General features: G+C 35.1%; 1 protein-coding gene across 6 annotated transcripts in view; it reads left to right on the plus strand.

The window, feature by feature from the left end:
* Positions 1 to 22,744, plus strand: part of RABGAP1L (RAB GTPase activating protein 1 like) — a 728,064-nt gene that overhangs the window by 100,177 nt on the left and 605,143 nt on the right. For all 6 annotated transcript variants that reach the window (XM_072830698.1, XM_072830693.1, XM_072830694.1 and 3 more), the window contains 3 exons: positions 12,916 to 12,982; positions 18,208 to 18,310; positions 21,781 to 21,947. In XM_072830698.1, coding sequence (XP_072686799.1) covers positions 12,916 to 12,982; positions 18,208 to 18,310; positions 21,781 to 21,947 — 337 coding nt within the window. The remainder of the gene's footprint in view (positions 1 to 12,915; positions 12,983 to 18,207; positions 18,311 to 21,780; positions 21,948 to 22,744) is intronic.

Here is a 22,744-nt window from a genome sequence, read left to right on the forward strand (position 1 = left end):
ACTTCCACCATTGTAAAACAAAGTGAGGCAGGAAAAACAAAAAAACAAATACCCATATCTCATGTATCTACCAAAATTAAATTGAATATGTTGAAGGGAATCCAGAAGTGAAAAATATATCCAAGATATGTAATTGTAGAAATATGAAACTCAAAAAGGAAAAACTTGTTAGAAGTCAAAACTTTTTCTCTCTGTAACATTCCAGCTGTTCTCTCTTTAAATCTCAGGGTGAATTTGTAGGAGTTCAGGATGTTTTGAAAGTTATTTGGTAAGTTTGTGGGATCAGATGAGTTTAGGACCCTACTCTTCTGCCATCCTGCCGCCTCCCTCTCCTGTGATTTTTTTCTAATTGTTATTCACATGTTTTCTTTAAGGTTCATGTATTTTGGTGAGTTACTTTATTATTCCACTATACTACAGAAGGTTGTTATTCTTTTGTTAACTGATCAAAGCTTTATATAGATTAAGTCTTTTAAAAGGAATTGAACTCCTGAGGAATCTATAGTATTTTACACACGGATGACATTGTTTAATATTAAAGTTCTCTTTACTTAGAATGTAAATATCAAGATAGGGCTCTGCAGAAGAGAGTTAACACAGTGGAGCTAAAACTGCTATTCTAAAGGTCTGCTGGTAAGGTTGGTTCTTGAATGGCATCTGGAAACTTGGATTTTGGGAGTGCTTCTCACCATTCCTAGAAATAGTAAGTGGCTCACAATGCCTAAACTCTTTGAAGAAACAGCATGATTTATGCTGAACACTTTTCTTCTGGAATCTGGGCTCTCTTATGTCCTAGGCAAAGGATGCCTGTGTGACCAGTCCCCAGTCAAAACCTTGGACACTGAATCTCTGACTTTCCCTGGCAAACAACTTTTCACACATGTCACAATTCATTGCTGGAGAAATTAAATGTGTCATCAGTTACTCCACAGGGGGCGGACTCTGCACTTTACCTGTTCGTCTTTTCCTTTTGCTGGTTTTGCTTTGTATCTGTTCACTGTAATAAATCATAGACAGAAGTACAACTATATGCTGAGTCCTGCGAGTCCTCCTAGCAAATCTTTGAACCTGAAGTGGTCTTAGAGACTCCAACACAAGAGCATTTTGTTGTAACTCATTTTTCATGTAGGAATCACATTTAAAATCACTATTTTCTTCCTTGGGGGTGTATGTATTTGTAGTTTTTGCTGATTATAGAAAATGAGCATTCGCCTAATTGAAGGTTTATTAATGAGGATATAGGTCAACTATTTTGGACCTTTATGGAGCAGTAACATTTGTGAGATGAGGGTATGAGCTGATGTATAGTAAATATATTTTTGGGTTTACAGTTCTGCAAGCTCATTAACCAAGAGTGTCTTTGGATACTCAGAAGTAGTTATATTTCCTTCACACCCTTCAAATAAAAACTCTACACTCATATTCTCTTCCCATTCCAAACCCCCCCTCCCTATCAGTAACAGGAAAAGGATGCCAATATTCCTCTGGTAGTACTGCCCTTTCCTTGACTTGTACACCTTTGTTGTTCTAAACTGTAGTAAAGCAGAGTATTCCAGAGCTCTGCATGCTCTTGCCATCCTTCTTCCTACCCTCAATCTTCAGCCTCACTGAAATCTATTTGTTTTGCCTGTTTCTTTTAGGCCTTTTAAGAAGTCCAAGGCTCCTGGGTTTTCCATCAATACTCAAATGCTGATCCCCTGTATATCCTGTCTTCTGACTCTCATCTTCCACCTTTACCCAGCTTTTGGAACATTCCATTCTATACTCTGGAACTCATAGTCTGTCACAGCACAGTTTCTTTCATCCCCAAACTGATTTCTGAATGTTCCCTTCACTTTACACAAACTGGGCTTTCACCCAAGTCTACTCCTTCCTTTAAAGCCTTTTCAAGTGACTGTTTTTTCTCCTCCAACCCCTTGTACCTTTGGCCTGGAGATGTATGAGTTTCCTTCTTGCATGTCTTTGCTCCTTCCAGACTGTTTTCCTCTTCCCTCCTTGAAAACTCACAGCTTCGAATTTAATGCTCTCAGAGTTTCCCATCTGCTAGCCTCTCTTATTGCAATTATCTGCCCATCCTTGGGATTCCCATCATTCTTTGAAGATTTTAGCCTCTGGCTCACTGTCATTCTCTGATTATTAGGCTTTTTTTTTTTTTTTTGATTATTAGGCTTATCGTAATTTATGGCAGTGTCAATATCTATGTAGATGATTTTTCTAATAACCTAGCTTCTTAGTTTCTTGACCTCTTCTTGTCCACAGATCTTTTCCTCCTCCCCAGCCACCTACTTCCACAACCATACTTGAATTTGACTGTGAGTTCATGACTGAACTCCCTTCATAATCTCAGTGTCATGTATCCCACTGTCTGATCATTACCTCTTATCTCTCTAATTCATTCTTATTTTCTCAATTCCACTAATTCTTTGATCTCACTGAGACTAATATTCTGTGGTCCTATCCTGTTTTACTGTCCCTCATCACCACTCACTTCATGTTTTTACTCTATTAGTTGTCTCTGTCCCAATTAGATTACATTATGTATCTTTATAAATTATTCCTTTATATACTCCACAATCCCCTTGTTCTCTTTTCCATTTTCCTACTTGCTTGGCATATTCCCATCTCTAGTTAGTTCCAGCTTTCTGCTCCTTTGCACCAACACCTATTATAACTAAATGTAGCTGGGGAAATAACAGACATATAGTCATGCTAATTGACTTCACTTGAGGTTTGTGACCATAACTTCAGTTGTACCTTTATGTTGCTAGCATCCCTATTATTTTACTAGACAAGCTATTTCATCTTTTACCTAGGCTATTTCATACCTTCTCTTCAAATATCCATCATGTCTTCTACCATGTTTGCTCTCAACCAGTGATCTCTTATTTAAGATGATAGAAAAAATAATAGAACCTAAATATTACCATCACCTTGTCTACCAGTTTATCTCATCTATACAGTCTTTTCTCTTATTACTCTGGATGAAGTGCCCATGCTTTTGGCCAACTTTCTACTTGTATAGTAGATTTTATTAGATTTTTCCTTCCTGACATTAGTTTAACAGTCTTTCCTCTACCACACTTACTCCTTAGTTACCTCACCCAGTCTTTTTAAATATATGACTTTAAATATATCTATAAATGAATGACTTCCACATTTTTAATCTCAAACCTGAGGTCTCTTCTGAATCCCAATTTTATACACACACCGCCTCCAGATCTACATTTGGCATTTGTTTCCTTGTTTGTTTATAGCATCTGTATTCATAATTACCCAAAGTTGGAAGCAGCCAAGATGACTTTTAATATGTGAGTGAATAAACAAACTAAGGTACATGCAGTCAATGGAATAATCACTAAAAAGAAGTGGGCTTTCAAGCCAGGGAAAGGAGGAACTTAAATGTATATTGCTGTGAAAGAAGTCAATCTGAAAAGGCTACCATGATTCCAAATGTATGACATTCTAGAAAAGGCAAAGCTATGGAGACTGTAAAAAGATTAGTGGTCAAGGGTTGGAGGGGAGAGAGTGTTAAATAGATGCAACATGAAGATTTTAGAAGAGTGAAACTATTTTGATGACCCTGTAATGGTGGATTTAGGCAGTCACTATATATTTGTCAAAACCTGTACACTGTACAACACTAAAAGTGAATCCTGTTTTAAAGTATGGGTTTTGGGTGATAACAATTAAGTTAGTGAAGGTTAAACAAGTATATCACTGTAGTGCAGGATGTTGACGGTAGAGGAAGGGGTTAGGGCAGTATTTCAGAACCCTGTACTTTATGCTCAATTTTTCTGAAAGCCTAAAACCACTTCAAAAAAATCTATTAATTAAAATAAAACTATGTGCTATATAACTAAATATTTAAAGCATCAGAAGTAACTTCTTGGCAAACCTGAAGTACAGAATCTAGACATTCCTGTCTGTACTCAAGGCATCAGACAACACTGAGAATGGGTAGGGCAGAGCACAACAATCGCTGGGAGGCAAATCAACATAGCTGGGGGGTCTCTACCATTTATTCTCTATTAAGATATGACCTATCGAAAGGGAATGATGTTTGTGTGATCAAATCAGGTTGCTTCTCCTTCCCCATTGCAATTAATCTTTTCATCATCATCTTAATTCTCTTAGCACACTCAGGGCATAACATATTATTTTCTAGGTCTGGGGATGAAAAAGTGCAGGTGAGTAACAGGAAGAGAAGGATCATCCTTTTGGGAGTGTCAGGTACCCAGGTCTGACCTGCACGGAACTGCAGGCGAACTTAACCTTTTATGTCTGCCAAGACAGGTCTGTCATGGACCATACACCACCTGACACCAAAAGCTTGCAGCAGCAAGGTCTCAACAGAAGGAGGAATAGAACATGAACTCACAGACCTGAATTGACTGGCTCTTGCAGCAATTCTTGACCATCCTGCCAACATGCCTTCCTTTGATGAAGTAATCACTTCAACTCTATTAATCTCTTCCTGTCTTTCACTCTTACAGCTTTCCTAAATCCTTGCTCTCTTAGCCACCATCTTGCATTTCCTCTAATATGACTGCAATTTAGCCTCTGGTGATGTTTTAGGAATATTGTTTCTTTCAGAGTAAGCATATTTCTGGAGCCTCAGGTAAACCTTTATTTTCTGGCCACCAGTACTCAAATTGTTGACGCCAGTTCCACAGAGTGTCCCAAGCCACTTTATTAACTGGAGGCAAACTGGTTGGGAAAGGAAGGATTGTGGTATTACAACTATGTTTTGGACAAGACTTGAATTATTCATTTATTTAAGGATAATGAACTTTATCATTTGTCCCAGGCATCTTCTGACTGACTTCTAAAGTTGAAGAAATATTTGGTTCCATTTGATGTTCTTCATTAGATTCCTCATTAACTGGAACCAAGTGGAAACTACATTTTCTTCCTCTAATGCTTCCTCAGAGAAATTCTTACTGTTTTCATAATTTGAGTATGATATTTCTAGGAACCCTCTTAGGAGGACAAAGCCAGCAGTGTAATGTGTTAGGATATCTGTTGCTTACTCCTTTTCACATCTTCATTTGGCATTTCAAAGTTATGGTGTCCAAAACTCAAATTTGATTCCCAACCCTGTTCCAAACCTGTTCCTTCTATAGCCTCCCTCAGTCTTAGCAGTTTGTAACTTGACCCTTACAGTTACTCAGGGTGAATAACTTAGAGTCAGATCTTTCATTCTGTACACTTTATTCTTAGTAAATCTTATCAGTTCTACGTTTAACTATATAAGGAAAGATAAAACTCTAGACAAAAGGGTTAAAAAAAGGTATCAATACACATGGAAGAAAATTTAGATGAAATAAAGAGTAATTAGAAGAAAAAAAGTAAATGAAATTATAGCTGAGAAAAAGAATCAGGAACTCCAGATGGAATCACTATTATTCTTATATTGTTAAAAAGTGCTAAAGTTGTTTATGCTTTACATTTCCTCATATAGTTGATTTTAGGATTTTTTGCTGATGTTTTATCTTTACCTACATTTGATTAACCTTTGTGTGGGAGAAAATGAGCCCTTGTGGATCAGCAGTGGCTGTGGGGGAAAATATTATTTTTCTTTATGCTTTTTGATGTTTTTAAATTGTGTTTACAAGTATATTCAATTATAAAAATTCTTGGCTTTTAATTATTTTGATATATATTTGGTATATGCAAAAGCCCAAATAATGTATCATTATCCCCAAATTTCCTATATTATTCCTATTGAGTGGTAAAACAAAATGATTACTAAATGTTTTTAGCAGTGATTAAATGCAGTGTTAGATTTTGAAATTTCTTGGTTTGATTGTCCTAATCATTTTTAATATTCTATTTTTATCTGACTATAAGTTCTTCTTTTGTATTTGAACAGAGTTAGTGGAAGTATTCATATTTGAATATGATTCTGCATTTCAAATTTTGATCCATTATAATGTGGGAGTTAATGGGAACATTATTTCCCCAGGATGGTATGCTTGGATGTTGTGTGTTCTTGAAGTTTACTGGTTGATAATTTTAAAAAGGAAGAAAAAAAAGGTCTTAAAAATATTGCCTTTTATAGCCTCTTTGCAGATTAAATTCTCTGTACTGGTATTAGATCTAAAACAGTCCTAAGCATCTATTTAAAATATTTTTTTTAAAAAGATTTTATTTATTTATTTATTTATTTATTTTATTTATTTGAGAGAGAGCATGCGCATGTGTGAAAGTGTGAGTGGGGACAGGGGAGGGCAGAGGGAGAGGAAAGAGAATCTCAAGCAGGTTCTGTGCTGAGCATGGAGCCAGTATCACAGGGCTTGATCCCACAATCCTGAGATCACAACCTGAGCCGAAATCGAGTCAGGGACTAACCGCCTGAGCCAACCAGCTGCCTCCTAAGCATCTATTTTATTTTTTCCCTAGTAATTACTCCTAATAACCCAGATAATCTTAGAGAAAAAAGTAAAAATTTCCTACTTGAAGAACAGAAAGAAAAGAACAACCAGTTTTTTAAACCTCATTTGCTGGGAAGTATAAAAACTAATGGAGAGACTTCTTCCTGTGATTAATGTCACTGAAGCTAGCAAGGCTTTTAAGTTCACCAACTATGGAGTCCTTCATCTGGATTTAAATCCTGGCTCTGCGGTGATTTGGCCAAGTTATTTAATTTCTCTGTGTTTCGGTTTCTAATTTGTAAATTGTTAATAATATCTTTTAAGAATTTTTGGAGGGGGCAGCCTGGGTGGGTCAGTGGTTTAGCACCGCCTTCAGCCCAGGGTGTAATCCTGGTGACTCAGGATTGAGTCCCATGTCAGGCTCCCTGCAAGGAGCCTACTTCTGCCTGTGTCTGTGCCTCTCTCTCCTTCTCTGTCTCTCATGAATAAATAAATAAAATGTTTAAAAAAAATTTTTTTTGGAGGAAAAAAATTAGACAATACTTGTAAAGTACTTGGATTAGTCCCTGACTCAGAATAAATGCTTAATAAATGCTTGCTGTTATTACTATTGGTAGTATTATCACTAGTACCTCAATCACCAGTACAACAATTACTGAGTTGGTTTTGAATGATAAGTGGAAATGATAAGTAGCCTGCACAATCAGAGTAGACCGCTGCTGTGAGAAGGCAAACACCTTGGCCAGATTTTTTAGCACTTATGTACATGCAAGTGGTCTTTGCTTTACAGTTATGATAATGCACAAATTTATATTACTTTGGTTTAGTTAAATAACACCAGTCCTGCAGCCCACATGGTTCAAATTTTTGTTATCATGGTATATTAGTTTTGAGTAATTGCAAAAAGTAAAGACTCTGCTATTAACTCTTCAGTCCATAGTCTTTATATAAGTACAAGATCAGGGACTAGTCATGTCACTACTTTGAAATTGTTTTGATAATGGTAATAGTGTATCTCTTACTTTGTTTACTACCAGACAACAAAGTGTGTTGTTGTATTACATCCTTATCTCTCAGTGATAATAAACCTGTGTAACATTTCACAAAAATGGGTAATCTAAAGAGTTGGCCAAGAAATATAAAAGTGATAATGCTAAAAGTGAAATTGCATGTGATCTTAGATTTGGAAATGATGACAGCAGAATGAAGATAGGAAGAGACCTAAGCCCTGCATGAAGCTATGGTGTGAACCATTCTGAAAAAGTCTGGTGAATATAAAGAGCACAGTAAAGTCACTCTATCATCTTTAAGCTTCAGTAGGAATAGAGAGCTGCTTAGGGTTGAAATGGAGCATTTACTTCTACTTTGGATTAAAGACTGTGATAAAAAAGAAAATTCTAGTGAGTTTTGCTAGCAATTGAGCCAAAATTTTGAAGTTAGTTCCCACATTGAAAGGCAGTGGTAATTGCAAGACTGGAGATCATGAGGTTTCTTTAGCTGAGTTTTGGAAGAAATATACAAGCATGCAATTGAAAACATTCATGTGGGAAGCCTGGGTGGCTCAGTCAGCATCTGACTTTTGATTTTGGCTCAGGTCATGATCTCAGGATTCTGGGATTGAGACCCGTGTTGGGCTCTGCATTCATTAGAGAGTCTGCTTGAGGATTCTCTCTCTCCTTCTTCCCTTGTCCCTCCACACTATGTGCATGCTCACTCTCTTTCTCAAATCTTAAAAAAAAAATGCATCATGACAGGAAGCAACAATAAACAGTATGCATGTGGCATGCATGGCAGAACTTTTACTGTACCATACAAATAACTTTTCAGGATTTGAATAGGACATAAGTGGAATTATAAAGATGTAGGACCATGGGAATGTTGACATTGCCACTGTACAGTGGAATGTAGATAGGCAGCCAGAGGAACATAGGATTAATTTAGCAGCATAAGTAAGGAAAGTGGTTGTGATGAAAAGGATGAATGTCCTGGAGGAAGTTATGCCGGCAAAAACTTCACATTAAAGGAACCCTCAGAAATACTTCATAATGTTGAAAGCACAAAGGATAAAATATTGGAAGCAGATTCAAACTGAGAAAGGAATAGGAGTGTTTACCAAGGCATAGAAAAAAATGCTTACTCTGCATTGTAAATTATATGAAAAGAAAGCAAGCTCTATTCAATCTTGTTTCTGAAGAAATAAAGCACTTTTATGTTTCTGAGTGATTTATTTATTTATTTATTAGATTTTATTTATTTATTTATGAGAGAGAATGAGAGAGGCAGAGACACAGGCAAAGGGAGAAGCAGGCTCGCTGCAGGGAGCCTGGTGCCAGGACTCAGGATCATGCCCTGAGGCAAAGGCAGCCGCTCAACCACTGAGTCACCCAGACATCCCCTGAATGCTTTAAATTACAAAGTACTAAATAAATAATAGTTTACTTTTTCCCCCTCCATTTCCTTGTATACTTACAACTGACAGCAAAGAGTTTTTAAAGTTTTGACAAAAATAAAGGTTGCAGAACGATTAAAAATTTCCCCATTGATCCTAACATCGCTTTGCCCAGTTTCTCTTGTGTGGTTAATTGTAATGGTTCTCCATACTGCGCATAGTGAGGAATGCCTGTGTATCTGTCTTGATTCCTTTAGCGAGTGAAAAACCCAACATTTCTCATCTGGGGAACTTTTCCAACTATCTTTTAACTTCTTCAGTATGAGATTGAGTGGGATTCCAATTTTTATAAAATTCATCTTTTAGTCTGAAAAAATATGATTGACATAGCTTTTTTTGGTATTTCTGTTTACCTCCTCTGACATACTGTCACTTTTGCATTTTTAACAACAAAAATTCAGTTAGGAAACAGTGTTTCTTAACTGACATTGGTAGGTGCTTGCCCCCTTTCGTTTTCCTTTCTTCCTTTTTATCCATAGTCTTCATGGAGATAGATAAGATTCTGATCATTTGATGGACGGAAAGCAAAAGCAAAACATTTAAGTTGACTGTTAGAGAACATGGTTTTCTCACTCTTCCATCACTTAAGTCTAAAGCAATGCTAGATTTGCTAAATTCTGGTGTTTGTGTGGATGCTAACTTGGTGTTAAAAACTGTTTCAAGTTCTATTTTGGGTAAAAACTCAGAGGTATTATGGAAGGTTAAACTTTCTCTTCTTAATAATAGTGGCAATTGTCAGATCTCCTGGGCAGCTTAGTTGGTTAAACATCTGCCTTTGCCTTAGGTCATGATCCCAGGAGCCCTGTGTGGAGCTCCCTGCTCAGCCGGGAGCCTGCTTCTCCTTCTCCCTCTGTGCTCTTTCTCTCTCTAAAATAAATAAAATCTTAAAAAAATAATAGTGGCAATTGTAATAATTTATAATTGGGAACTACTTTCTAGTTTACAGTGTACTTTCACCCTGTGGGTTTTCATTTCAGCTTACATGAACATAGCAAACTTGGAAGCAGATAGCATTTGTATTTTAGAAATGTAGAAAGTGAGATATTGCAGTATAACTTGCCCTGGATCACATGGAAAATTCGTAATCTTTCCTGATAGGCTACGGAGGTGACAGAGTATAATGTGTAAAAGACCTGCAGTTTTGGATCATGGACATGGGCTTGAATCCCAGTCTTTTAACTTAATAGCTGTGTTGTTTGGGACAAATCATTTCTACCAAAATGAAAACTAGTTGCATTTTGCATACGCAGGTTGTTTTGAAATGTAAATGCGCAATGTAGTAATGTCTGACTTAAGGTATTTAATAAACAGTATATACCATAATTAATGTAATAATATTAATATATCTCATTCTCAGATTTGATTTCAAATTTTAGGTCAGCTATGTACTATATTATAAATAATATCGGTTATGTCTCTTTTCTGCTTTATTAACATTCTGTTTGTACAGTGATCGTAGAACTTACCATATCAGGTTGTAATTCCCTGTTTACTTGTATTTTTCTCCTCCTATAGACTGTGAGCTGCTTGAGAAAACAGGTGTGATGACAGTTTTCTACATTATTTATAGAGTTAACAAGAAAAGGTTGAATGCTTTGACCTCCCCAATGAAATACTTAATATTCGCGTTAGGTGTTTGTGGTACTAATAATATCTAATTACTAACACATTATTCCGAATAAACCTTGCTTGTATGTGTAGGAAACCTGATGTGCTTTAATGAAATATAATTTTGAAAATGACTAATACAGCTTGATAGAAAAAACTGCAATTTTCGTGTTGGAAGAACTCCTTAGAGTTTGGGTATTATACCTTTCCTGTTTTCTAGAAGAGGAAGCAGAAGCTCAAGGGGTTGGGTGCTTTCTCTAAGGTCATACTACTGGCTGGTGTCAGGATTTTAAAAAAAGTTTTTATTTTATTTATTTTAGAGAGAGAAAAAGGGCTGGGGGCGGGGAGGGGGGCGGGTGGAGGAAGATGGGGAGGGAGAGGGACAAGCAGACGCTGCACTGAGCATGTAGCCTGGCTTGGCTTACAATCTTGAGATCTTGCCTGAGCTGAAATCAAGAGCTGGACACTTAACTGACTGAGCCACCCAGGTGCCCCAGTGGCAGGATATTTTATTTATAATCCAGGAAAAGAGCAGCATATCAAAGATCATCAAAATAAGTGAGAGAGTTGCCATTTAAGGAAAACCTAAACCTCTAAAGGTTCTTTTTTGCAGTAGAGTTTAACATGGGAATATTAGGAAAATATAAAATTGTATCAATTTTATCATTCACCTGCAAATGATTGGCAAACAAAATGATAAAAAACTTTGTTTTCAAAAAGAGCAAAAAGAAATGTAGGGAGGTTGCATACTAAATTGTTAACATTGGTTAACATTGATTCCTAAGGGGGCTGATGTTAGAGGAAGGGTAAATTATGTTTTCTTTATACATTTTGGTATCCGTTAACTTTTAAAGTGAATATATAATAGTTTTGTAACTTAAAAGCTCTCTATGTAATATAGAAAATTGTTTAAAAAAAAACATGAGAGATACAAACCAAAACAAAGCATATAGGGAATGTGAGAGATGTCTTCTGTCCTTATTACCTTTTTATTTGGGGTGGGGGACCAAATTTCATATCTGAAAAAAGAATTCACTTCTTTATCCTTGCCTAGCAAGTATTTAAGGCAGTGGTAAAAGAAATAGTACAGTAAGTTGCTTAATTAACATTTAATTTGTAGTGTTTATTACAGGAGTTCATAGGGAGATTATAGCAGTGTAATTATACTAAAATTGTGGATATTAGGGTATTATTTCCTTCATAGTAACATTACATTTTGTTAGGTAGTACAGTGATGGGTTTGGAAAGTTATCTTCAGAGCTCAGTGACTTTATCTTTGTCATGTACTTGATTGTTTTTGGATGCCTAAAAGAGCCTTGAGCATGGTATCCTCAAGTACTAACAGGAAGCATGTATTATTGTTTTATCACTTACTAGACTCATATTGGGATAGAACTTAATTTGTTCACAGAAGAATAAGATGTGCTACTAGAAAAGTGAACTTTTGGAAAATAACAAGGATCAGATTGAGTAATGACATGTTAGGTGCCGGTATTTTGAAATTTAGAAAATCTTAACATATTTAATTTATTTACATTCTCTACTCCTGAGTGAAATGTTCCATAGCATATTTTATATGTTGGAAAACTACAATAAAAACACTAGTAAGTGTGAATGTGCGTTGTTGGCAGAGGGATACTGAAGGCAGATCACATTGCTTCTAGAGTTATAAGATCTATTTAATAGACAAAAGGATTAGAATAAATTGTTGAATTTCTCTGGACTCTACTTTCTTACTAAAAAGCGGAATTAATGATAACCTAACAAATATAAAAATGTTGGATTTAGCTGACTTTTATAGCTTGTAAAAATCCTTGACAAATAAAGTAGTAGTAGTATTGATGGGATTCCTAAAGCTTCTCTAGAATCAGGAAACACAGAAAAAGTAAATAGTTAATTGTATATTGTATGTTGGATAATATCTTCACTAGTATAATGGCACATTTAGTAACGAGTTTCATAAAACATTTTTTCAAACTTAAGGTATAATAAATATTAGCAGGCTACTCAGTGAAAATGACTATTGAAGACCAGGGTAATTCTTTCTGTTAATTTGACTTGATACAGATTGAGCACAGTCTTTTAAAAATCATTTTTTATTTAATTGGGGTAGTTGATTTTGACTTCTATGTTTGAAATAACTCCAAGGCAAATAAAGTCTCATTTCTACTAGAAACCAGTTCATGTCTCACTACTGTATTTTGTTTCAGTCAATAACTTGTGGCCATTTTTATTATAGTTTCTGATCACTGGTAATTTCTTACATGCAGAAATAAAGATCTGGGAATTTAGATAACTTTTTCTATGTGATTTTATTATGTATCTTAATGAATTTTTTTAATGGTGTTTCTTTTAAAAAACTAAAGCTATTTGTAAGTACAGAGCTCAGACTGTATAGTTATTATAAAAAGGCTTTTTGCTCACTGGGCTTCTATATATTCTTGATACCTTATTTGTCCTTTTTTTCCCCCCCAATATTTTCAGATGTTTTGGAATGTTATTAAGCCCAGGTCGAAACGTGAAGAACAGTGACATGCATTTACTGGATATGGTAATGATAATCTTAAACACATTAACCAAGTATAGATGATAGTTAATTTATATTTTAGAAGTATTTTCTATTTTAAAGTTTTGTAATATTGTCAGAGTTTCTAACTTTCAACTGTATGGTAGTAATAATTTTGGAAACTCAAAATTACTTATAAGAGAGATTTAGAAAACTTTCCACCAAAATGTCATAAGCAAACTGTAAGCAAATAAAAGGATACTGTTACGACAATGTCCATCCATTCATCTGTTTGGGTTCTTAGAAAGATACCTTTTCTTTGAGCTAAAAATAACAAGTACATGATTATAACAGGCATATCCAGAGTGACTATGGTGCCTTTCATTTATTTTAATGCACTGTTATTAATTTGAGTACTGTGATGAATGCTTTTGTTTTTTTGAAAGCATTTCCCTTTGTGAATTTATCCTCGTTTATTACCTATCCTTCAAAGTATATTTACTGTAGGAGTGGTAATTATTTAAGGAATTTTCTTGAAGGTTGATATATATTCGAGAGTTGATATTTGATGTAGAAATAGCTGACTATCTTAACTTTTAAACAGAAATACCTTCTGTATTGCACTTAATAAATATATTTACTTTGTGATTTAGAAATATATTCTGGTTATTACAAGGTTATTTTTTTGTAATCATCAAAAATAATATTTGTTATTACTGCCTAATTAACCTTAGTTCTGCCCTCTAGAGCAAGATGTTATGTTCTTCTGACTCATTTGAATACATGAACACTTTTAAAACAAATTTCACTTTCTTAGACTTTATTCTGACAAACTGAAAACCCTACAATTATACTTAATTTCAGAATTGTGAGACTTCTATTTATCTTGGATAATTTTAAAGTGATGCTGACTTTTCTTCCCTTTGAATATTTTCTAATATGCTACATGAATTGAGACTTTTTATAAATTTATAAACTTAATATAAGATCTACGTGAGAGAGAAAGTCGTATTTATAAGTGAAAATATTTTTTTAGGCAGATAGATTACTTATATATTATATATAGTATTTAAACAAATTATAAATAAAATTGTTTTTTAGGGGGATACAAATAACAGAGACTCCGTTTTCTTCCAGTAGTGAGAATATTTTTGGTGAAGATACTTGTACTGTAGGAGTAAGGAAATGAGAATTTTTGATCCACAGCTATTGATGCTTTTGGTGAGGAAAAATTTTCCTCTGCCTTTCAAGGTTCTTTTGTCTGGTCTAAGAATTAAATTGACAAGAGACTGATTAGTAGGAGAAAACAATTTAATTACATATGTATGGGGGCTCTGTAAGAATATGAGGCTTACAGACAGTCAGACAATGAGGCTTATTTGCCATTTTGAGCTACCCACCCCAGAAGGGGTAGAAGTTGGAGACTTCAAGGGGAAGGAAGACAATTCATAGGAAGATGAAAAACAATGTTTGCTAGACCACTCAGAAACAATGGGATATAGGAATTTAAAGAAACAGATTCTGCTAATTTCCTCCCTATGTCACCTACTTTATTTTATACTGTAGTTATCTATGGCTACTATAAGGGGGAGGTCAAAGGTTTTTTCTGACCTTTTGTTTTTTTAAAAGTAATCAGCCTGAAAATAACCCACATGCCTAAGAGATATATTTTTGGTGGCAAATTTTGCTCCCCTATAGTACCTAGGAAGAGTCTAATAGCAAGGTACCAAGAAGAGCTGAAAACGAGGTAGAGCCAGGTTTCTTGGAACTGGAATACATTTTAAAAGTCCTAGAAGTGCCTCAGAAAGTTTGTAGATCTTTACAATTAACCATTTATTGACACTAGACTAGTAGCTGGACTCACAATTAACAATACATTTACATTATAATCCAGTAAGCCTGTAATCTGGATGTGTAAAAAGGCAGAAATAAAGTTTTCATGAAACAGTTCTTATCCCTTACATGAGTGAGGAACTCTGCTATTTTTTCTTCTACTTGATTAACAAGTCTGACCATAATCCACTAAATTGATTTTATGATCCACAAATGGGTCACAGACTGCTGATTGGAAAGCATTAGCCTGTAACCTCTCGAGGGTCAGGATCATTTTGTTTTGTTTTCCTTGCTGGATACTTATAGGCATACACCATGGCTTATAATAGGCTCCTATTTGCTTAATGAATGGGTGGGTTAGCATGAACTTTTTTTTTTTTATTTTTTTTTACTTTTTTGTGTATGTTATGTCTTTTCAGTACCATGTGTTTGCTTCACCCTACCATCTATCTGCCTACTTGACTTTATAGCTTATGCTTGCTCATGACTTGACAGTAGTTCATCTGTGGCTTACTATGTGATTCTCTGGCCTTTGTCTTATGGCTTTTTTTGCCTATTTTCCCATTGCAAACTGCCATATTCTGTCTGTATTTCCTAGTTTATTTTCCTAAGAGGAGGGCATTTAGTGGTTCCACCCTGGCATAGTTTGGGTAGAGATTTTTGTTGTCCAGATGTCCCTTCACTGCCATTCCTGATTTTGTTAGCCCTACTTGTGGTGCGGGAGATGGGTCAGGAAGAACTTTTTAGCAGATAATTGAAGAAGTATCTTTTTTTCTTTTAAAGATTTATTTACTTATTGAGAGAGCAAAAGCTAGAGTGAGCAGAGGGAGGAGCAGAGGGAGAGAAATCCTCAGGCAAGCTCCCCTCTGGGTGTGGAGCCTGACTCGGGGCTTGATTTCACAACCCCAAGATCATGACCTGAGCTGAAACCGAGTGTCAGACACTCAACTGACTGAGCCATCCAGGCACCCCAAGAAGTATCTTTATTAGAGGCTGGGAGTAAGTTAGTGTGTGTGATGGAAATGTCTAGTTCAATAATAAAAATGCCATATTTAATGAGGAGAAACTTTTATTGAGGGCTTTTGATGTATAAGATAGATTACTGTGGTAGTGTATTGTGAAGACTACAAAGACAAAACTATGTTGAGTTAGGCTATTTTGGTTAATAAGGAACAAAGTTCTGCTTAGAACACCTTAGACACAGAAGAGTTTGTTGATCTTCATGAAATCGTATCTAAACCTGCAAAGTGGTTTCTGCTATCTAGACTTTCTTTTCAGTCTGTCTCACCTCCCTCCATGGGCTTACTTTTTCTTTGAGCCTCTTTTTAGGGTGGGCTCTTGCTCTTTTTCTACTGCTGCCCCAGCTCCCAGGCAGGCTCTGATGCTCTGCCTCCCTCTCTTTCTGTACCTCCTTCCCCTTCTCTGTTTCTTTACTTTCTCTTTCTCTCACCTTTTCCTACCTTGTCCTCCTCTCCCCCCCACCCCCCATTCCCTTCTCTCTCTCTCTCCTCCTTTTCGTTCTCTCCTTCCCTGCCTCCCAGTATCTGCTTTTGTGTTTGGACTGCATGATAATTTTTTTTTTAAAGATTTTATTATTTATTCATGAGAGACCCAGGGACAGAGAGAGAGAGAGAGAGAGAGAATGAGAGAGAGAGAGGCAGGCAGACACAGGCAGAGGGAGAAGCAGGCTCCATGCGGGGAGCCTGACGTGAGACTCGAACCCGGGTCTCCAGGGTCAGGCCCTGGGCTGAAGGAGGTGCTAAACCGCTGACCCACCCGGGCTGCCCCTGCACGATCATTTTTAATGAATTTGTTGTTGTTGTTGTTTTCTCCATTTCTCTCACCACTTAGCAGTTTCTTAATACTCTGCTCTTCTTTATGTATTCTTCCCTACTTTATAATTTCTGTTATCTTATCACTTCACTTGATATGTGGCTTGTCAGGGCCTGATCTCTGAATAAAACTTTCAGCTCTACTGCTAACTGCCCACTTCCCTTGGTATTTGCCAATGGAAAGAAAGTTTTTGATTGGACTAGTTCATCTTTTTAGACTCAAGCACAGCTCAAGCTCTTTCCAGAAATTGATTGGTTTTTCTGGGGTCAGATGCCCATACTTGTTCTGAATAGGAATTTAATGAGAAAATAGAGAGGAAAGGAATAGGGAGAGAGAGAGAGAAAGGGGTGGGGAGAGAGAGATGGAGACAGAGAGTGAAGATGAATGAATATATGCATGTGTTCAATCAAGTTGCTGAGTGAGTTTTCTTTACATGGCCTTGAGTATACTTCATCTCTAGAACGCAGGGTTCCTAAACTCAAGCCGACAGTTCATTTGGCTAAATACCACCAATATACTAGGAAAATTTGCATTGTAATTACCAAATGACTGAAATAATTTTATAAGGTTTCAGAGAAGCATGTCTGTGGGGGTAAAACTGTAAAAAAGTTTTTGTTTCATCTGTTCTTTTCAGCACTCTCTCTTCATAATATGAGGAAATGGGTACAGAAAATTTAAAGTACCATAGTAAATACTCCTGCGCATGCATATACTTGTATGCTGTGTGCTGTTTTCCTGTGGGAACACCTCTAACACCCCCCCCCCCCCTTTCCCTTGCCCCATGCTCATACATACAGCTGTATGTGATCCTGCTTTTACTATAAGAACTGCTGGCTGCTTCAGTGAGAGTCAGGAGTGTGCTGATGGATGTCTTAAAGAGTGGAGGAGATGAAGAAGGGGAGAAGGATGGAAGGGAAAGAGGGAGCTAGTGAAAGGGAGATAAGTTAATCAACTTGGGTGTTGATTACAAACCTTTATTAGTCTCCTAACATTGATTACTGATCGTAAGAAAGTGTACATTATCTGATATAGATAATAGAAAAGTATGAACTTTGAGAGGCATTGTGATAAAGTAAATTAATACTTTAAAATATATTATAAATTAGAACTTTGGAAGAAAAATACTGCTTTTCCTTTGAGTAGCTATTAATTAAAATATCTTAAAAAAAAAGAAAAAATATCTTCAGTGAGATATATACATAGCTTTAATAGAAATTGGATATCCTTGTTGGTGTAGGTATATGAAATTTTGACAAGCAACCTAAGATAAAGCTAAATGTAACTTCAGACCAATATTATGTTTTTGTGACCCAGCATATAAAGGTATACCCCTTTTTTCCAAGAGGTATGTGCCTCTAAATAGAAACTCTGAGGAAAAAAAAAAAAAAAAAAAAAAAAAAAAGAAACTCTGAGGAAAGCTCAAGGATAATTTAACATTGAAAGAAATGCTTTTGTAGGGTGACAGAAATTTTACCAAAAAATGAATCCCATTTGATTGTAAATCCAAATTTTAATAAATTAGATTACTTATAGTAAGATATAATTTAAAATGGTGATTTTCTTGGTGTGTATATTCTCAGTGATTTCTGTCTGAACTTTTACAGGAATCCATGGGAAAGAGCTATGATGGGAGAGCTTATGTTATTACTGGCATGTGGAACCCCAATGCACCAATATTTCTGGCACTTAATGAAGAAACCCCAAAAGGTAAATTTTCTCACAGTGTTCATTATTATTTGCTTTAAATTTTATATTATGGTCAGTGTTGTTTGGTTGTGTTTTTAAACATTCTGGTGCTTATTTAAAATGAAGTTGTTCTTATTTAGATTTTGAAGTTCTTTTTTTTTTTTTTAATACTTTATGCATCAATGGGGAAAACCTGCACCATTCAAAAGAATCCTCCCCAAAGACATGTGAATTAGTTTTATTAGACTATATAGAAAGTATTTGGGGTTGTGTTTCATATGTTATTAAAGAGTTACTTTATTTTAGGACAATAATGGAAGAGAGTATGAAAGAAATGGTGAAATCAAGTTCTGGAATTTTGCGTATCTTTGATAACTATGCTACCTCTTTTTTCCTTATTATAGATTACTTATATTTTTCATTTTTAAATTTTTTATTCCAGTTTTTTGATCTTTGGGATCTTAGTATGTATATTTAGGATTTCATTTGTGGCAAACACTTTTTTCCTAGTTGTTTACCTTTTCATTTTGTTTGACATATCTAGTGCTGAACTTAAACTAAACTCCATAGCTTATGAGGTTAGTGCATTTGTCATTCTCCCATTTTGTTTATTTTTGTTCCTACTTTATCCAGATATCTGCCAATTGTGTGTTTTTTACCCGTCTGCCATCTGTCCTTAAACTAAAATTTAAATTTTTACCTCATGAGTTATAGCTAAAGTTATGTTATACTAAATATTTGCTGTGATTCCACCAATAATTTATATTGAGAAAATAATGGATCAATTGGCTTAATCTTTCATCTTATATTAGTTACTTTATACCCACAGTGGATTTTTGGAAATCATTAAGGAAAGGAGCATTAGTGAATATTGCTGTGGAAATATATTAATGAAGAGCATTAAATGATAATTATTCTCAGCTTTTCTCAACAAGAGTATTTACCAGCTCCATAAATTGCACATGTTTGATCACACGTTAAGCTGTTTCACAATGAGGGCTAAAAAGAGAGAAAAATAATGATGATTACATAACCTTTCATATTTTAGGAATAAATAATTTTTATACCCACAGTTTGTAAATTCTGGAGACAGGCTTATAAAGACCAGCCTATAACTTCTGTCTTAGAATCATTTGGAAAGTAAACATGAAAATGAGAAAAATGAGCCAGTTGATAATTTTGAAAGATTAAAATATAGGAACTTCAAATAGTAAGTTATAAAAGCAGTTTTTATCTGTTTTTAATGTGACACATAGTTCAGTTTAATTTTATTTTTTAAATACATATTTGGTCTTCTATTTTTTAAGATTTTATTTATTTATTTGAGAGAAGAAAGGGAGGGCAATTCCGCATCTTGTGTGCACGTGCATGTGCATGCTTTCTCAAATAAGTCTCAAATAAGTCTTAAAATTTCGTATCCAAAAGATAAGTTATTTTATTTTTTTTATTTATTTATTTTTTTTTAGATAAGTTATTTTAAATTAAAATTATTTCATATGCCTTGGGATGTCTGGGTAGCTCAGCAGTTGAGTGTCTCCCTTTGGCCCAGGGTGTGATCCTGGAGTCCTGGGATCAAGTCCCACATCAGGCTCCCTACATGGAGCCTGCTTCTCTCTCTGCCTGTGTCTCTGCCTCTTTCTCTCTCTCTCTCTCTCTCTGTCTCTCATGAATAAATAAAATCTTAAAAAAAATTATTTCATATGCCACAAAAAACACCTGATTTCTAAAATTTCCAAATGGTAGCTTTAAGATTATAAATTACTCAGAGGATTCATGAATCAGTTTGATTTTTTTATAGAAGTTGAAGCTCTGGAGATGAAATGTCTTGGATCTTTTCACTATATCACCAAGTAGTGTATTCTATTTATGTGTTGTATTATTGTTTCTTACACTTTTAAGTATTCCCCTTGGTCTGATAGGGTAAGTACAGTGTCTATAGAATCCTTGTTTCTCTTGAATTGGCAGATGGTATTTATTTAATAAGAGTGTGATAATTTGGGCAGCCCAGGTGGCTCAGCAGTTTAGTGCCGCCTTCAGCCCAGGGCGTGATCCTGGAGACCCGGGATCGAGTCCCATGTTGGGCTCTCTGCATGGAGCCTGCTTCTCCCTCTTCCTATGTCTCTGCCTCTCTCTCTCTCTGTGTCTCCCATGAATAAATAAATAAAATCTAAAAAAAAAAAAAGTGATAATTTTTTTGTTGAAATTGATATTAATAGAATGTTGTATAATGTTTTTTAAAAACACTGTTGAAGGTTTCTTCTAGTGATCAGCTTGATCATTTGAACTTTAAGAACTAAAAATGCTAGACAAAATACATTTAAAAAGTACTTCAAAAATAACAAAGAAATGACAATATGGATTAACCAAACCACAGATTGAAACGTCCAGTGAGGGGTGCTCAGCTGGCTCAGTTGGTAGAGCATGAGACTCTTATTCTCAGGGTTGAATGTTTAAGGCCAATGTTGGGCATGGAGCTACCTAAAAAAAAAAAAAAAGAGAAAAGAAAATGAAAACCCTGATGAATCCTAAGCAGGATAAATAAAATAAAACCCAAATTTCAACCTATCATAGTGAAAAGACACTAGCCTAGAAGATTCTGGAAGGAAGGCTGTGGCCAACTAAACATTTTAAATAATAACTGAAATTTTGCCTCATAAAACTATACTATTGTCTAAAACTACTTGCCAGGACTCTGATAAAGATATGTAACTGTACTGAACTATTTTATCAGAGCCTTAGTGATTTTCCTCAACATACAATGAGAGGACAATGAGGATACTGACAGATCTCCAGGGTCTTCTTTTAAATCAGACAACATTGAAATATTCATTTAAGTAACATTTTCCTGTACAAACTTAACATAGTAAAGGTTGAACATCTTTTCTAATTTGACAGTCCTTTTCCATGCAACTCATTAAAGTGAATACTTTCTTATATCTTTTTTTATAAGATGAAAGGGCAAATGTTTGTGAATTTCTAGAGGTTTTCTGGGAAATTTGAAAGGGTAGTATAAAAGACATTCTGGACATTTTGCCTTACTTTTTATATTAAGGACCTGATTTGGGGAAGGAAAAAGTAAGGTAGTCAGGAGGTTTTTTTTTTTTTTTTTTTAGATTTTATTTATTCATTCATGAGAGATAGAGAGGAAGAGACATAGGCAAAGGGAGAGGGAGAAGCAGGCTTCCCTCCGGATCCCTGAACTCCAGGATCATGACCTGAGCTGAAAGCAGAGCCCAACCATTGAGCCATCCAGGTGTCCCTGTCAGAGGAGATTTTGACAATTGATTTAAATAGTCATGAGTATTGAGAAACATACTTGAAAAATGTGGTTACCTATTTAATCAAAGTGACCATACAACATTTAAAATTAAACATAGAAGGTAAGTTGATTGAAAAGAACCTTAATTTTTTCATAAGTGGGAAATCTTTGCTTTCCTGAATAATCAGATATTAATAAAGCCAGCATAACATATGGAAAATTTCTACTGCAGATAAACGAGTATACATGACTGTGGCAGTGGATATGGTAGTCACAGAGGTGGTGGAGCCTGTGCGCTTTCTCCTGGAAACAGTAGTACGTGTGTATCCTGCAAATGAGCGATTTTGGTATTTCAGTAGAAAGACTTTCACAGAGACTTTCTTCATGAGATTGAAACAGGTAGGACCTTTTGTTCTTTGCATATAATAACCCATATATATATATTTTTTCCTATTCCTTTTTTAATACCAAGATAATTTCTTAAGTAGTGATAAAGAGTGATAAAATTCCTTAAATAATCAAGTGATACAGTCAACCAATAGAAAATTTGAAAAATCTACACTAGGTTATGGAAATAAAAAATCCCAGCTTGTGTAATAATTATGTACTTTTCTCAGTAGAAATTTGTACTGTGTCCCTGTGAACTATCCATATACTTAATACAAATATTGATTTTATATATAAAACAACATCCTCTTATATACAGTTATTTAAAACCAAAAAGACAGGGTACAGAAATAGCATATCTTTATAAAGTTATAATAAAACAATTTCCAAGTAATACCTGGGATTGTCATAGTTATTTCTACCAAAATATATGAATGTATTGTGTGACTCAGTAAGATTATAAAATTATTTTTAGTACTAAATTAACAAAAGTAGGGTTTCTGTGACATCCCTAAATTAGACAATTTTAGTAGGTAAAATACATAATTTTTGTTTTGTAGTGAGGGAAGACTATAACAGTGAAAAATAATTAGAATCCTAATAGTATCAGTTTTGTGAAAAGAAGATAAAATTTCTAGTTGAATAATGGATATCCTTTATATACTATTTAGTCCTGCCATTTCCCAAATTTAATAATGCTTGCTGGTTCATAGACTATAATATTTGAAATGTGATGTGGTGAAAGCAAGTGTCAGGGCAGTGAAAAAAATAAAGAAGCCACTTACCCACTTTCATATTAAAAAAAACTT

The sequence above is a fragment of the Canis lupus genome, chromosome 6, assembly GCF_048164855.1.
Source record: "Canis lupus baileyi chromosome 6, mCanLup2.hap1, whole genome shotgun sequence".
NCBI classification, from domain to species: domain Eukaryota; kingdom Metazoa; phylum Chordata; class Mammalia; order Carnivora; family Canidae; genus Canis; species Canis lupus.